The sequence below is a fragment of the Budorcas taxicolor genome, chromosome 2, assembly GCF_023091745.1.
Source record: "Budorcas taxicolor isolate Tak-1 chromosome 2, Takin1.1, whole genome shotgun sequence".
NCBI classification, from domain to species: Eukaryota; Metazoa; Chordata; class Mammalia; order Artiodactyla; family Bovidae; genus Budorcas; species Budorcas taxicolor.
The window spans coordinates 69,962,427-69,976,998 of NC_068911.1; the positions used below are offsets into that span (position 1 = coordinate 69,962,427).

Below are 14,572 nucleotides of genomic sequence, written 5' to 3' on the forward strand. Positions count from 1 at the left end.
TTTATTGTAACTTCCTTTTTAAGCTTCTTTTTAAAGAAAAGCAAAACATTGTATATAAGCTATATTTTTTCCTTCAAAGTAATACATGCTTGTTAAAAAAAAGCATATGACTTTATAGCAGACAAAAATGAAAAAAATCTCATCACACAAATGCAATCATGGTTAACATTTTCATTAACTTTTTTCCCCCAGGTTTTGTCCTACCTCATGTATAGGCTTAATTTAAAAGTTTTTTTTTTTAACTTTTAATTTTATATTGGGGGGTGTGTGTGTGTATGTTAGTCGCTCAGTTGTGTCCAACTCTTTGCGACCCCATGGACTGTGGCCCACCAGGCTTCTCTGTCCATGGAATTCTCCAGGCAAGAATACTGGAGTGGATTGCCATTCCCTTCTCTAGAGGAACTTCCCAAGCCAGGGATTAAACCCTGGTGTCCTGAATCACAGGCAGGTTCTTTACCAGTTGAGCTACAGGAAAGCGCTAATTTTATAATGGAGTATAGCCAATTAACAGTGTTGTGATAGTTTCAGGTGGACAGCAAAGGGACTGTATCCATACATGTATCCATTCTCCCCCAAACTCCCCTTCCATCCAGGCTGCCACATAACATTAAGCTGAGTTTCCTATGCTATACAGTAGGACCGTGTTGTTGGTTATCCATTTTAAATACAACAGTATGTAATGCAGGTCCCAAACTTCCTAGCTATCCCTTCCTATCTTCCTTCCCCCTGGCAACCACGTTTGTTCTCTAAGTCTGCGAGTCTGTTTGTTTTACAAATAAGTCCATTTGTGTAATCTTTTTAGATTTTGCACATATAAAAAACTTTTAGTATAGAATATTTATTTGTACATACACGTTCACAGCAACATTATTCACAATAGCTAAAAGGTGGAAGCAATCTAACTGTCCATCAATGGATGAGTGAATAAATGAAATGTGATATGTACACACAACGGAATATTATTTAGCCATAAGGAAGGATCAGGTATTGAAAGATGCTAGGGCATGGAAGCAGAGAAGGCAATGGCACCCCACTCCAGTACTCTTGCCTGGAAAATCCCATGGATGGAGGAGCCTGGTAGGCTGCAGTCCATGGGGTGGTGAAGAGTCGGACATGACTGAGTGACTTCACTTTCACTTTTCACTTTCATGTACTGGAGAAGGAAATGGCAACCCACTCCAGTGTTCTTGCCTGGAGAATCCCAGGGAAGGGGGAGCCTGGTGGGCTGCCATCTATGGGGTCGCACAGAGTTGGACATGACTGAAGCGACTTAGCAGCAGCAGCAACAGGACATGGAAGAACCTTGAAGACATTATGCTAAGTGAGACAAGTCAGTCACAAAGGGACAAACACTGTAGGATTCCACTTACTTGTGGTACCTAGAGTAGTCAAATTAATAGAAAGTAGAATAGTGGTTGCCAGGGGCTGAGGGTAGAGGGGGATGGGGAGTTATTATCTAGTGGGTACAAAGTTTCATTCTGAGAAAAAGTAAAAGTTCTTGAGATGGATGATAGTAATGATTTCACAGTATCAAAGTACTAATGTTACTGAATTATATACTTAAAAAATGGTTAAACTGGTAAATTGTATTTTATACTTTACCAATAAAAAAGACTTCAGTTATAAGTGACATATGCCCATGAAAAAAAATTAAAATGCATGCATTGAAAAGTAAAATTCTTCTTACCTACCTCCCCTCCTCACTTACACAGCCCAGAGATAACCATTGTAGCTGATTTCGTATTTCTACTTTTTACTTACCTGCACCTGTAACTGGCATAAGGATCTACCAATTCCTCTTCCTGCTCTGGGTGGCCATGACCCACTGGGGACCTGATGGTAACCTAGAGAGTCCAGTTAGGCTTACAATCCTAGAGGATGTCATTGTTGTCATTACACTTGCTATGCGTCGCAGAGACATACAGTAGGATGCTCTTGGCTGCAAAGTAATAGAAAATAAGAAACAAACTACAGTAAGAAAATTTACTGTTTTACATAGGATATTCAGAGGTACGGAAAGGACTAAACCAGAATTGACTGTCACTAAAAATGTTATCAAGGACCAGTTTCTTCTCTTCTCTCCTCCACTGTCCTTAGCATTGGCGTCAGCATAAAGCCTCCCATGGTTCTAAGCTGCTGCAGGTATCTGTGAGGGCTCTATGCTTTCTTGTCTCATGTTAGCTGAGACTGGCTGAGTTCTGTCCTTGTCTAGTAATAACCAGCAGTAAATGGCTATTGGTCAAAGGGTACAAAGTTTCAATTATGCAAGATGAATAAGTTCTAGAGATCTAAAGTACAGCATGGTGACAATAGTTAACATTACTTATTATACACAGGCCTACCTTATTTTATTGTGCTTCACAGATACTGGGTTTTTTACATCCTGAAGCTTTGTGGCAACCCTGTAGCAAGTAAGTCTTTCAGGGCCATCTTTCCAACAGCATTTACTCACTTTGTGTCTCTGTCAGTTTGATAATTTTTGCAATATTTCAAACTCCACCAGCAAGAAAGATTATGACTTGCTGAAGGCTCAGATGATGGTTAGCATTTTTTAGCAATATTTTAAATTAAGGTATGCATATTACTTTTTATACATAGTGTTACTGCACACTTAATAGACTACAGTATAGTGGTAAATATAACTTTTATATGCACTGGGAATTAAAAACTTCACATGCCTCACATTAATGCGATGTTAGCTTTATTGCAGTTGTCTGGAACTGAACTCAAAATATCTCTGAGGTACGCCCATACTCGAAATTTGCTAAGAGGATAGATCTTTAATCTTCTCAACGTACACACACACACAAAGTAACTACGTAGAGGTGTTAGATATGTTAATTCGCTTGATTGTGGTGGTCATTTCACAATGTATATCAAGTTGTACCTGTTAAATATATATAAAATATAATTTTTATGTCACATTTCAAAGCTGTTGCAAACAAACTAGTAGCAAGTGGGATGGAAGTACCGTAATTAGCTTAGATTTATCACCTAGGTTGAAAAGGATGGAGGGGGAATCAACCAGTGCCTGCTATAGGCTGCCTCCTGGTGCAAAAGTGTACATTTGAACAAGGCTACCGTTAGGGAGTACGTCAAGGCTGTATATTGTCACCCTGCTTATTTAACTTATATGCAGAGTACATCATGAGAAACGATGGTCTGGAAGAAGCACAAGCTGGGATCAAGATTGCTGGGAGAAATATCAATAACCTCAGATATGCAGATGACACCACCCTTATGGCAGAAAGTGAAGAGGAACTAAAAAGCCTCTTGATGAAAGTGAAAGAGGAGAGTGAAAAAGTTGGCTTAAAGCTCAACATTCAGAAAACGAAGATCATGGTATCTGGTCTCTTCACTTCATGGGAAATAGATGGGGAAACAGTGTCAGACTTTATTTTCTGGGGCTCCAAAATCACTGCAGATGGTGATTGCAGCCATGAAATTAAAAGACGCTTACTCCTTGGAAGAAAAGTTACGACCAACCTAGACAGCATATTAAAAAGCAGAGGCATTACTTTGCCAACAAAGGTCTAGAGTCTACTCAAGACTATTGTTTTTCCAGTGGTCATGTATGGATGTGAGAGTTGGACTGTGAAGAAAGCTGAGCGCCAAAGAACTGATGCTTTTGAACTGTGGTGTTGGAGAAGACTCTTGAGAGTCCCTTGGACTGCAAGGAGATCCAACCAGTCCATTCTGAAGGAGATCAGCCCTGGGATTTCTTTGGAGGGAATGATGCTGAAGCTGAAACTCCAGCACTTTGGCCACCTCATGCGAAGAGTTGAATCATTGGAAAAGACCCTGGTGCTGGGAGGGATTGGGGGCAGGAGGAGAAAGGGACAACAGAGGATGAGATGGCTGGATAGCGTGCTGCGATTGATGGGGTCGCAGAGAGTCAGACATGACTGAGCAACTGAACTGAACTGTTAGGGAATCTAAATAAATATTGTTTAGGCTTCAGAGACAAAGTAGGACAGGCCTCTGACCTTGCTTCTAAGCTGCCTGGACACTGCCCTGAGTGCCCTGACTGCCTGATGTGAGTATAAGATTTACAGCACCATAGATAAGATAGGGGATAAATCTTGAGATTGTTGAGCCCTTGCAGGAGCTCTGGCCAACCAAGCCCCAGGCTTAACATTCCAAATTTTATAAGACAAAACAAATGGCATTAATATGAAAAGAGCTGAAATTTGCTCACAGACTGATGATGCTATCAGTTTGCCTCCTGGAATTATAAGTGGGAACCCTGAACTGCAATCTTTGAAGTCTCACCCACAGAGTGGATGTGCTGCCTGGGACCTTTTGCCAACTGGGACTCTGGATGTGCTGTGACATGGGACTTCCCAGCGCTGTTTGGTCAAAACCCAGTTTGGTGACGTATCCTCTGCTGTTTCTAGTTCTCTTTTCTTTTAATGTTAGTATATTGACAGTAAGCTAGATAATTCTCTAATAAATATTGGCATTATTCATTTGTATAGAAGAAGTGGCTTATTCTTTTGACAAATCTTTTGAACCTGAGACGAAAGTGAAAACTTTCAGCACAAGAGCTACCCAAGCCCATCTCATTTCCCAATGTTTCACTTCACAAGCCTCTCCAACTTTGGCACACCCACCCCACCCCAGCCCAGCATTATAACTTACATCCCATGTCAGCTGGGTAGTTCATTAGGAAACCCAACCAGAGAGACCTCTGTCCTCCTTAGATTGGTCTTGGAGGCCACATCTTACCTGCCTCTTATGAGTTCTCAGTACCTCCCAATATAGGACACTTGCCCAGAACCCCAAAACATTTCAAGTGGATCCAGGGTTTTCTTCACATTTGGCATCATGAGCCCTGGTCAAATGCTCCCCACTGCCCACTCCCACCTGTCCAAGATCAATATTCCAGGCAAATAATCAGAATCACATATACCTTACATTAACCAAGGGAAAAAACACACTTCCGTTAAAGGGAATGTAGGTTATCACCTTGCATAATATATGGTTGATCCTTGAACATCATGGGGGAATAGGGTGCTGACTATGCAGTCAAAAATCCGAGCATAACTAATAATTGGCCCTCTGGATCTGTGGTTTGGCATCCACAAATTCAACCAACTGCAGATCATGCAGTACTGTAGGATTTATTACTGAAAAAGTTCACATATAGTGGACCCCACACAGTTCCAGTCCATGTTGTTTGAGGGTCAGTTGTATAAGGAGATGCAGGAGAATTGAAGGCTATATGAGGAGAAGAAAGGAGAGGCCATTCTGACTCCACATTTGGATGCTGGGGCAGTTGTCCAGATGGAACCTATGGCCACACACTAATGTTATGTCATATGTATTCTCCATGGCATCAGACGGTCTTTACTTCAATCTGTCCCTCTCTACTGGAATCTCAGGGAGGAAAGCACAGTGGAGGGTAGGGCATTAGAGTAAAATGATCGGGATTTGGAATACTTGACGCTCTTCCTTTCCAACCCGCTCCAGTCTGTTCTCTGTGCTTCGTATAATTCTTTTCTTTTTTTAAAATGGAGATCCTTAGGAAGAAACACATTTCACATCAAGATCGAGGACATATACACAAAAACTCTGAATGAAAAATTTCACAAAACAGTAATTCCCATATACTCTTTTGCAATGTGTGCTATTTTATGTATTTAAGAAACCCAGCTATTTTTTACTCACTATAGTGATTTCATAACTGACCGATGGATCATCATCTGTAGTTTGAGAACAAGTTTTTCTATCTGGCTACTAGAATGCTCTTTCCAAAATACAGTCATTATTTTCTTTAAAATCCCTCAACGGCCTCCCACTACTTTAATGATAAAATTCAAACTTTAACACGGCTTGTAAGATCCTCCATTCCCCAGCCCCTTTATTACTATAGCTTCATCTGTCTTGGCTCTAACTGGTCCATTTTCCTTCTGCAATCCAACCATGCCTCCTTGCTCTCTGGACTCAGGTGAATCTACTAATAGAATACTTCCCCATATCCTCTCCTTGTAGCTAATTTCTCCTCATTCTATCTTCTCAGCTTAGACTCCACATCCCTCTGAATGCTTTCTTTCCCTGGACACCTGTCCTGGTTTAGGTGCCCCTCCTGTATTCTCCCTTAGCACCCTGGCCTTCCTCAATGGCAGTGTCTGTCACCCTGCATTTCAACTACGCCAGTACTCTTTAAAAGCAGGGACCAGGTTTTGTTCTCCACAGGCTTTCAGTAGTAGGCTTTCAGTAAATATTGATTGAATAAATAAATGAAATTATATTATTGGGTTCCCATCGTAAGTCCATTGAGTGGATATTCTCATACATTTGCAAGCTGTTGAATGTTTGGGTTCCTTCCCACCACTGTAATGTTCTGAAGAAGGCACAGGTCTGGAACTGAACTGTCTTCACAGACACTGCTTGTGCGCTGATTCACCTACAGTTTAGCTATGTGTGAAGCAACATGAAACGCTGGGTTCAAGATTCACTAGATCTCTCATACTAAAACATAACCTGGCATCTCATAGTCTTAATTTCCTCATCTGAATTCCAGTACCCCAGTTAACATGTACCCTTGGATACACCCAGCATCCCAAATTCAATTTGTATAACCAAAAGGGAAAATATAGTAAAACATGCTCTTAGGACTGAGAAGCCAGTAAATTAAATAATATAAAATAATACGAAAAGTACTTTGCAGATTATGTTTAGCTACTATATTATTTAGCTACCACATTCAGATGTGCATGTCTATGTCAGGTTATGCCAACACCCTGAATTACACCAAGGAGTGCAAGTAGGATGAAGACTATGGATAAAGGGTCAGTCAGTCAGTTCAGTCGCTCAGTTGTATCCGACTCTTTGTGACCCCATGAATTGCAGCACACCAGGCCTGCCTGTCCATCACCAACTCCCAGAGTTCACTCAAACTCATGTCCATTGAGTCGGTGGTGCCATCTAGCCATCTCATCCTCTGTCATCCCTTTCTCCTCTTGCCCTCAATCCCTCCCATCATCAGAGTCTTTTCCAATGAGTCAACTCTTCCCATCAGGTGGCCAAAGTACCGGAGTTTTGGCTTCAACATCAGTCCTTCCAATGAACGAACACTCAGGACTGATTTCCTTTAGGATGGACTGGTTGGATCTCCTTGCAGTCCAAGGGACTCTCAAGAGTCTTCTCCAACACCACAGTTCAAAAGCATCAATTCTTTGGTGCTCAGCTTTCTTCACAGTCCAACTCTCACATCCATACGTGACCACAGGAAAAACCATAGCCTTGACTAGACAGACCTTAGTTGGCAAAGTAATGTCTCTGCTTTTCAATATGCTATCTAGGTTGGTCATTAACTTTCCTTCCAAGGAGTAAGTGTCTTTTAATTTCATGGCTGCAATCACCATCTGCAGTGATTTTGGAGCCCCCAAAAGTAAAGTCTGACACTGTTTCCACTGTTTCCCCATCTGATGGGACCAGATGCCATGATCTTTGTTTTCTGAATGTTGAGCTTTAAGCCAACTTTTTCACTCTCCTCTTTCACTTTCATTAAGAGGCTTTTTAGTTCCTCTTTACTTTCTGCCATAAGGGTGGTCATAAATACAGATTATTCTGCATGATCAAACTTCAAAAATTCTTAGATTTAGCTATAATATGACCTATGATATCATGGCTTTTTATTCAGAGAGCATCTTCCTCAGAACCTTCCTGGCCTTTAAAAAGAAAACTAAAATTTTACCAGTGTAATTCATTTAGTCTGCAATATCAGTTTTAGGATATTAAAAAACTTCTTATGGGGAGGACTCCAAAGTCAGGTAAGTGGCATTAGATCGACATATGCTTAGTTGGTCAGTTGTGTCCGACTCTTTGCGACCCCTTGGACTGTAGCCTGTCAGGCTCCTCTGTCCATGGAATTCTCCAGGCAAGAATACTGGAGTGCGTTGCCATGCCCTCCTCCAGGGGATTCGAACCCAGGTCTCCTGCATTGCAGGCGGATTCTTTACTGTCTGAGCCGCTAGGGAGGCCCTGATCGACATATGGTGGTGGTTATAGGAGGAATAACAAACAACCTACAAATGAAAAGAACAAGCAGTTCTTGTGGTCTCTGTCAGCCAGCCCTGCAGTGTTATCCAACTCTTTATGCAACTAGGCGATTATACATACCTGTCTTCTTTCAGACAGTTCTATGAAAATGGTGCAGCAGGATTTCTTCCTCTGAATGTTAGCATGCTACAAAATGCCCAAAGAATGAATTATGCTTCAAGCATTTTGGATATGACATGACATTGTGCTGATATAAGAATAAAAACTCAAACTGCCTAACCCCAAATCAGATTGGCACACTCAAGACAAATTAACTAGGAGTATTTTTCTCATTTTTACCTCAGTTACCTTATAACCTAGTTTGAAGGTGGCAGAAATTCATCAAGGAATACAGAATCAGAAAAATAATGTAACAGATACATAAAAGTTTAATAAAGTCTTATAAATGTTTTTAGAAAGAATATAAACATTGTCCTTAACTTTCAGTTCATTCATTCACTTGGTATACACATCCTGTTATTTTCCAGGCACCTGTCCAGTCGCTAGAGATATAATGGTAAAAAAGACTCAAAGTCCTGCTTATGTGGAGGTTACATTTTCTGACAAGAAGGGAAAAGATAAAAAGAACAAGTTGGGGGAGGGATAAATTGGAAGTTTGGGATTGACATATATACACACTACTATATTTAAAATTGATAACCAACAAAAATCTACTGTATAAGCACAGGGAACTCCGCTCAATACTCTGCAATAACCTAAATGGGAAAAGAATTACAAAACAAATAGGTATATGAATCTGAATAGCTGAATCACTTTGCTGTGATTATAAACATTGCAAATCAAATATACTCTAGTATAAAATAAAATCTTAAAAGTAAATAAGAATTTCAGGTACTGATACATGCTATAAAGAACATGAAATAAGTGGTATAAATAAAAGTGCCTGGACATGGTAGGGACTAGGAGTATGCTTCTGGAGCCATAATGTTCATATAAAAATCAAGGCTCTACTGATCAACAGGAATATGATGCTGGGCAAATGACCCACCCTCTATGTGCCTCAGTTTTCTCATCTGTCAAATGGGGACAATGATAGTGTTATTCGCATGGTTTTGTTGGATTCAACAAATTAACGTGTATACAACAGTACCTGGCACATTGTTATTGCTTTTAAGTGTTTTCAATGACTATTTCGCTTTCTGAGTAGCTCATGTTGAGTTGAAATCTAACTGTTAAGCTCAAGCTAATGTGGATAAATTAAAGGAACTCTATGCCAAATAAAGAACAATTAGACTGAAATGCAGCTCTCTTCTTTATATTTCCACAGTATACAGTAATGAACATACATGAAGATTAAACTACAGCAGCAACTGTCGTCACCCATCTTCACACTCATCAGAGCTTTCTCCACTTGGATCCTCAGTGCTCTCTCCTTCCCTCTCACTATTGTCTTCTTCACTCTTGTCATCATCTTCCTCAAGATTCTGTGCTTTCTCTGCCACAGAAAGGAAGAGACTTGTTTAAAGTATTTCTTAATATTTCTACCCTGAAAAATCATAATCCTCCTTGTTTCCCCCTCCATCAAGAAGTACATAGTTTTAGAATGTGAGAACTGAGCTGAGGGTCAAAGCAGTGGTACAAAGAACATATTTTTTACTAGCATAGAGATGACTGTGGATTAAAAATATATTTAAAACATTGGTCTACAATTTTTTTTTTTTTTAACTACTGTCAACTTCTTACTTAAACAGAATAAGAGTAAAGTGAGATTCAGGGTAATGTAGAGGGCACAGACTGGGAACGGTGGGATAATCCTCTCCGTTCCTGGGGCATTAGCAGGAACTGTTCCCTCTGGGGACTCTGTCAGTGCCCAATACTGTCTGCCCAGGGAGCCTGCTCTGCTTGGGCAGTTCCACCCCACAGAGGAAATGGAGTCATCTTGACCACCCATAGAGGAAAAGCCGGTTTCATGAAACGATCTGAGATAATCATTTTGCCTTTTCTTAACCACTTCCTGAGGAGGTAACTTTGCCAGTTTTCTGGCATAATGGATTTTTAAATAGTGATTTATCATAATTCTATGAGAAAGAAGGAATTTCAATTTTTAAATTTACCCATCAGCAGCATTTCTTCAATCAGTGAGAGAAACTCCTTGGCTTCAGGATTTTCCGGTTCATAGATTAGGACTGCAAATGGACAACAGAATGCGTGTTATTAACGTTCCAAGTGTTTCAGCAAACAGCCTCTTCAGTATGAGATTGAAACTGTCAATCAGTTAAGTGAAAATGCACAAAGCAAAAACACTAACAATTATACCGCAGGAACATCCAAGTGCAAACAGAGGAAATGCTCTACTTATCTTAGGTACTTTGCAAGGGAAATAATCCTCATTATATTTTCTACCACCTGTCCAAAAAATGCAATCTCCATCACTATGAGACATCCCTCAAAGGCTTTAGCCATGCTGTTTCTTGACTATAATCATTTCCCATACAAGGTACAAAACCTGTAATCCATGGAGACTTTGCTAATGACACCCACTCATCACCTACTTAACAGTATTCTCACCTTTTCATCAGATCCATTGTTTTTAAGTGCTATTTATTCCTTTTTGCTGATCCTTTATGTGAATGTGTCATCTTTCCTTTGGACTAAATTAATAGAATTTTTTAGGCCTGTTGGTCTAATGTACCAATGTCCCAGAAGCCAGAAAGCTTTATACCTTTTGTTTCAGACTTTTCTAGACTAGTTAACTTATTTTTTCCAGATCCTGCTCTATAGATCTCTCTCTGCCATCTTCTTACCTGCCTTGAGGCGTATTCATAATTCTGCATCATCCATTGAGTGCTGTGATTTCTGTGTAATATCTTGATGGCCCCCAGGGGGCACTGAAACATCAAGTGTGCTATTTGCCTGGCTAAAAGGGAGAATTGTGGAATGGTTCAACTAGGCTCCAGTGGCTCAGAGGACCTCACGCCATATGACTTTCATCCCGACACACTAAACCAATATCTTTATTTTCTAATCCACTAACATAACAATGTACCTACCGTCAGTCTGGGTCAGCATGAGTATGTGCCTGCTCAGAATCTGCTTTTAAGGATTCTATGGATATTTATACATCTTTTAAGGCTTTAATAAAAGTGACTTTTTACACATTTTAACTTGAACTAAAACATGCTTATCATTAGCAGTCTAAATCTTTCTCTGAGGTTAAGCCTCTTCCTAGAGCAGAGTTTCTCTAACTTGCTCCTTGAGACACTAGTTTCTTAAGATGTTAATATGTATGTGGGAAACTAGGTTAAATGAAGTTAATCAAAGCTTACAGTAAGGAGCAACTGCAGGATTTTACATAGCCATTAACATGCTCAGAACTAGTATGTGTCTTACAGAGAAGAGAATATGGTTTCCCTAATTTATTATTCCCATGGAATCCTTCTTGGTGAGATATTTATTAAGCAATCTTGAACTAATATTCCCTGGAAAACAACTTAGAAAATTTCATGCTGGAGTTAGGATTATTCCATGGGAATGGAGTATAGGATCAGCTATTTTCATGGTTTAACAAAAACTGCTGGCAGCTGTCAATTTTAAGAGTGAGGGAATGTATCTGCTTTGAAACTCAGCCCTGCAATATCCATCCCAGTGGTGGTGGGTTAGTTGCTAAGTCGTGTCCAACTCTTGAGATCCCATGGACTGTAGCCTACCAGGTTCTTCTGTCCATGGGATTTTCCAGGCAAGAATACTGGAATGGATAGCCATTTCCTCCTCCAGGGGTTCTTCCTGACCAGGGATCGAACCCAGGTCTCCAGCATTGCAGGAGATTCTTTATCACTGAGCCACCAGGGATGCCCCAATATTCATCCTAGGTGATAAATAAAAAACTCTTTTACTTTTTGACAGGTCACTAGGGTTTGTAAAAAGGCAAGAGAAGCCCTTAGCCCATGCCATTGGGGTTGTTTCCCAACCAGGGCCCATAAGCAGAGGCCAGTACAGACCCTGAAGAAAGACTGTCAGATGAGAACCCTGGTTCTGCCATTGTCTAACTGGGTCATCTCAGGGAAAGTATTTAATGTCTCTGTACCTCAGTTCCCTTATCTACAGTAACACTACTGATCACATCAGGATATCTGATGAATAAAGGCGATAATACAGACAAAGTACTTAGTTTAGGCCTTGCTGCATGGTAAGTACTGAATAAATGTTGATAATTAGTTTTCCTGGAGTGACTCTCAGCCTGGAGAAAGGCTTGGTTCCTTCCTAAGTGTGCAGTGGATGCTTCCTTCTGGCTGAAGGGCTGGGGCAGGGTGCTGGGGCTGGGGGTGGGGCAAGCTCTGAGTTCCATGGGGCTCTAAGGCTCTCAGATGGCAGGCGATTTTAGGGTAGACAGAACGCTGGTCTTGTTCACTGTTACAGCTCTAAGAGAGTACTTGACAGAGCGAGAGACCTCAAAACATTAAAAAAAATAATGGAATAAATGAATATAGATGACTGGGTAGGAAGCAGTCTTTTATGCCTTGATAAAATTATACCCCAAGAAAGGGTGATTTAGTTTACTCGAAAAGAAATAGAAAACTTTATAGAAATTCTCTTCTGTATCTGAAGCTACGTCTGTTTTTGTGTTAGATGCATAATGACGAGAACCATTTTGTTTTTCAGGCCATTATTCTTAAACATTTACAATTATTATAATTGATGAAATAGGTCTTCCAGGCTTACACGTTATTTTTATAGAATCTCAGACTGCCTGTGAGCTAAAGTGCTGGCACCCTGAACTGACTCGGCTGTAAGTAAAGAGACCAAGAAATGGGAAGACTGACAGAAAATCTCACAGTCAATCATGAGTTGAACTAAGAAAAGTACCTGGTATTCCTGACTTTCAGTCTCATTTAAAAACCACTTTTCCAAGCCTTCACCAGCAAAAGTTTTAGATGCAGTGTGGGAAGCCCTGCACCCAAGTAAAGATACAGATGACCATACCATGATTGGATGGCAAGAACTGGAGGCTATTCAAGAGAGTGAATTTGTAAGACACCTCTGAAGGGACAAAGATGTATTACTTCATATAAATTAGTTGCCTTAGATACAAACAAAAATATATATTGGTCAATTTACAGGAGCCATTTCAATCTGATTGATTCATAAAAGCACTTCTTTTTCAAGTCTCTGCCTGCTTGACCAGAAATATAAGCTTATTATTCAAATGAAGAAATGGAAATATAGCAAGAAATCATAGGCTCTCAAGTCAGACGTGGGATCTAGCTTTACCACTGGGAAGCTGTGTGACTTTGGGTAAATCAATTCTCCATGCTACCTTCACTTTCCTCATTAGTAAAATAGGGTTAATCCTATCTGCCCCACATAACTGTAAGAATTAAAAATTGTATGCAAGAATGTTCCCATAGTAGGTGCTCAATACATACATATATAAAAACATAAAAAGTAAACACATAATCTATGTTTACATGAGTAAATTTATAAATATATGAATATATATATATATATAGAGAGAAAGGTAGATTGTTTTGTGGAAAAGTTAGAAGATGGGGGAACAAAAGAGACGAAGAATATCTATGCTGTAGGGAACAGACTTGTTACCAAGGGGGAGAGGGGGTGAGGGAGGAATAGGATGCGAGTTTGGGGTTAGCAGATGCAAACTATTATATAAAATATGGATAAACAACAACGTCCTAGTGTATAGCACAGGGGACAATATTCAACATCCTGCAATAAATTTTAGAATATAATATCTATGCTGTAAGAATTTATATATATTTTTGGGTGCATGCTAGATGATGAAAAAATTGTTCTCTTGCTCTGAACACAGAGAGGGACTTTAGGCAGCCCTCAGCCAAGCGTTCCTACTGGCATCAAAGAAATAGCACTTGCTTTTCCCTGAGACAGTCTACAACTCTACCTTCTGCCTTCAATCTGCCTGGCTTTGCAAAGCCTGGGCTTCTCTCATTCCACACCCTTGACTGGCAGTCTGCGTCAGGGGCAGCCAGTCTTACTTTGCACTCCCTGTCCTCTACCCCCAGTCTCTGGGCCCTTTGGCCCACATTTCCCTCTTCTTCCTCTTGGGAGCAATTCTTTCTCATCTGGCTCCCTGGAAAGTGGTGCCTGTCTTAGGACCCTCCATAGCATCCTTTCCTAGAATTTAATCCTCAGTTGTAGAGGCACCACTATTTGCCGAGGGTAGAAAAGAGTAAACAGTATTACTGGATGAGTCAGTCAGTAAAGGTGCAAACCACACCAAACCACATCTGATGTCAACCCCAGAAGGGTTTAGAGCACTTTAGAAGGTGTGGTCTGATTTCTCCTTTCTCTCCAGCTCCCAGCATAATGTCTGGTACAGAGTTAGTGTTCAATGTATATTGGCTGGAAGAAAGGAAGGGAGGGAGTTTTTAAAAGGAATATAATCCCATTAAGATAGGTCTGTTTGAACTTTTTCATCCTCATTTACCTGGCACCTAGTGCATGTGCATTGCATTTTATTAAGGCCCACAAGCATTTTATTGAGTACCTGCTGTTTACAGAGCAGGGCTAACAGCCAAGACTCACTGAC

General features: G+C 40.3%; 1 protein-coding gene across 1 annotated transcript in view; it reads right to left on the reverse strand.

Annotated features, from left to right (window-relative positions):
- Positions 1-9,383: 9,383 nt before the first annotated feature.
- The window catches only part of ERICH2 (glutamate rich 2), a 35,618-nt gene continuing 30,429 nt past the window's right edge, over positions 9,384-14,572 (reverse strand). Inside the window, 2 exon segments of the mRNA XM_052652969.1 lie at positions 9,384-9,502; positions 10,122-10,193. Of these exon segments, the coding sequence (XP_052508929.1) occupies positions 9,384-9,502; positions 10,122-10,193 (191 nt within the window).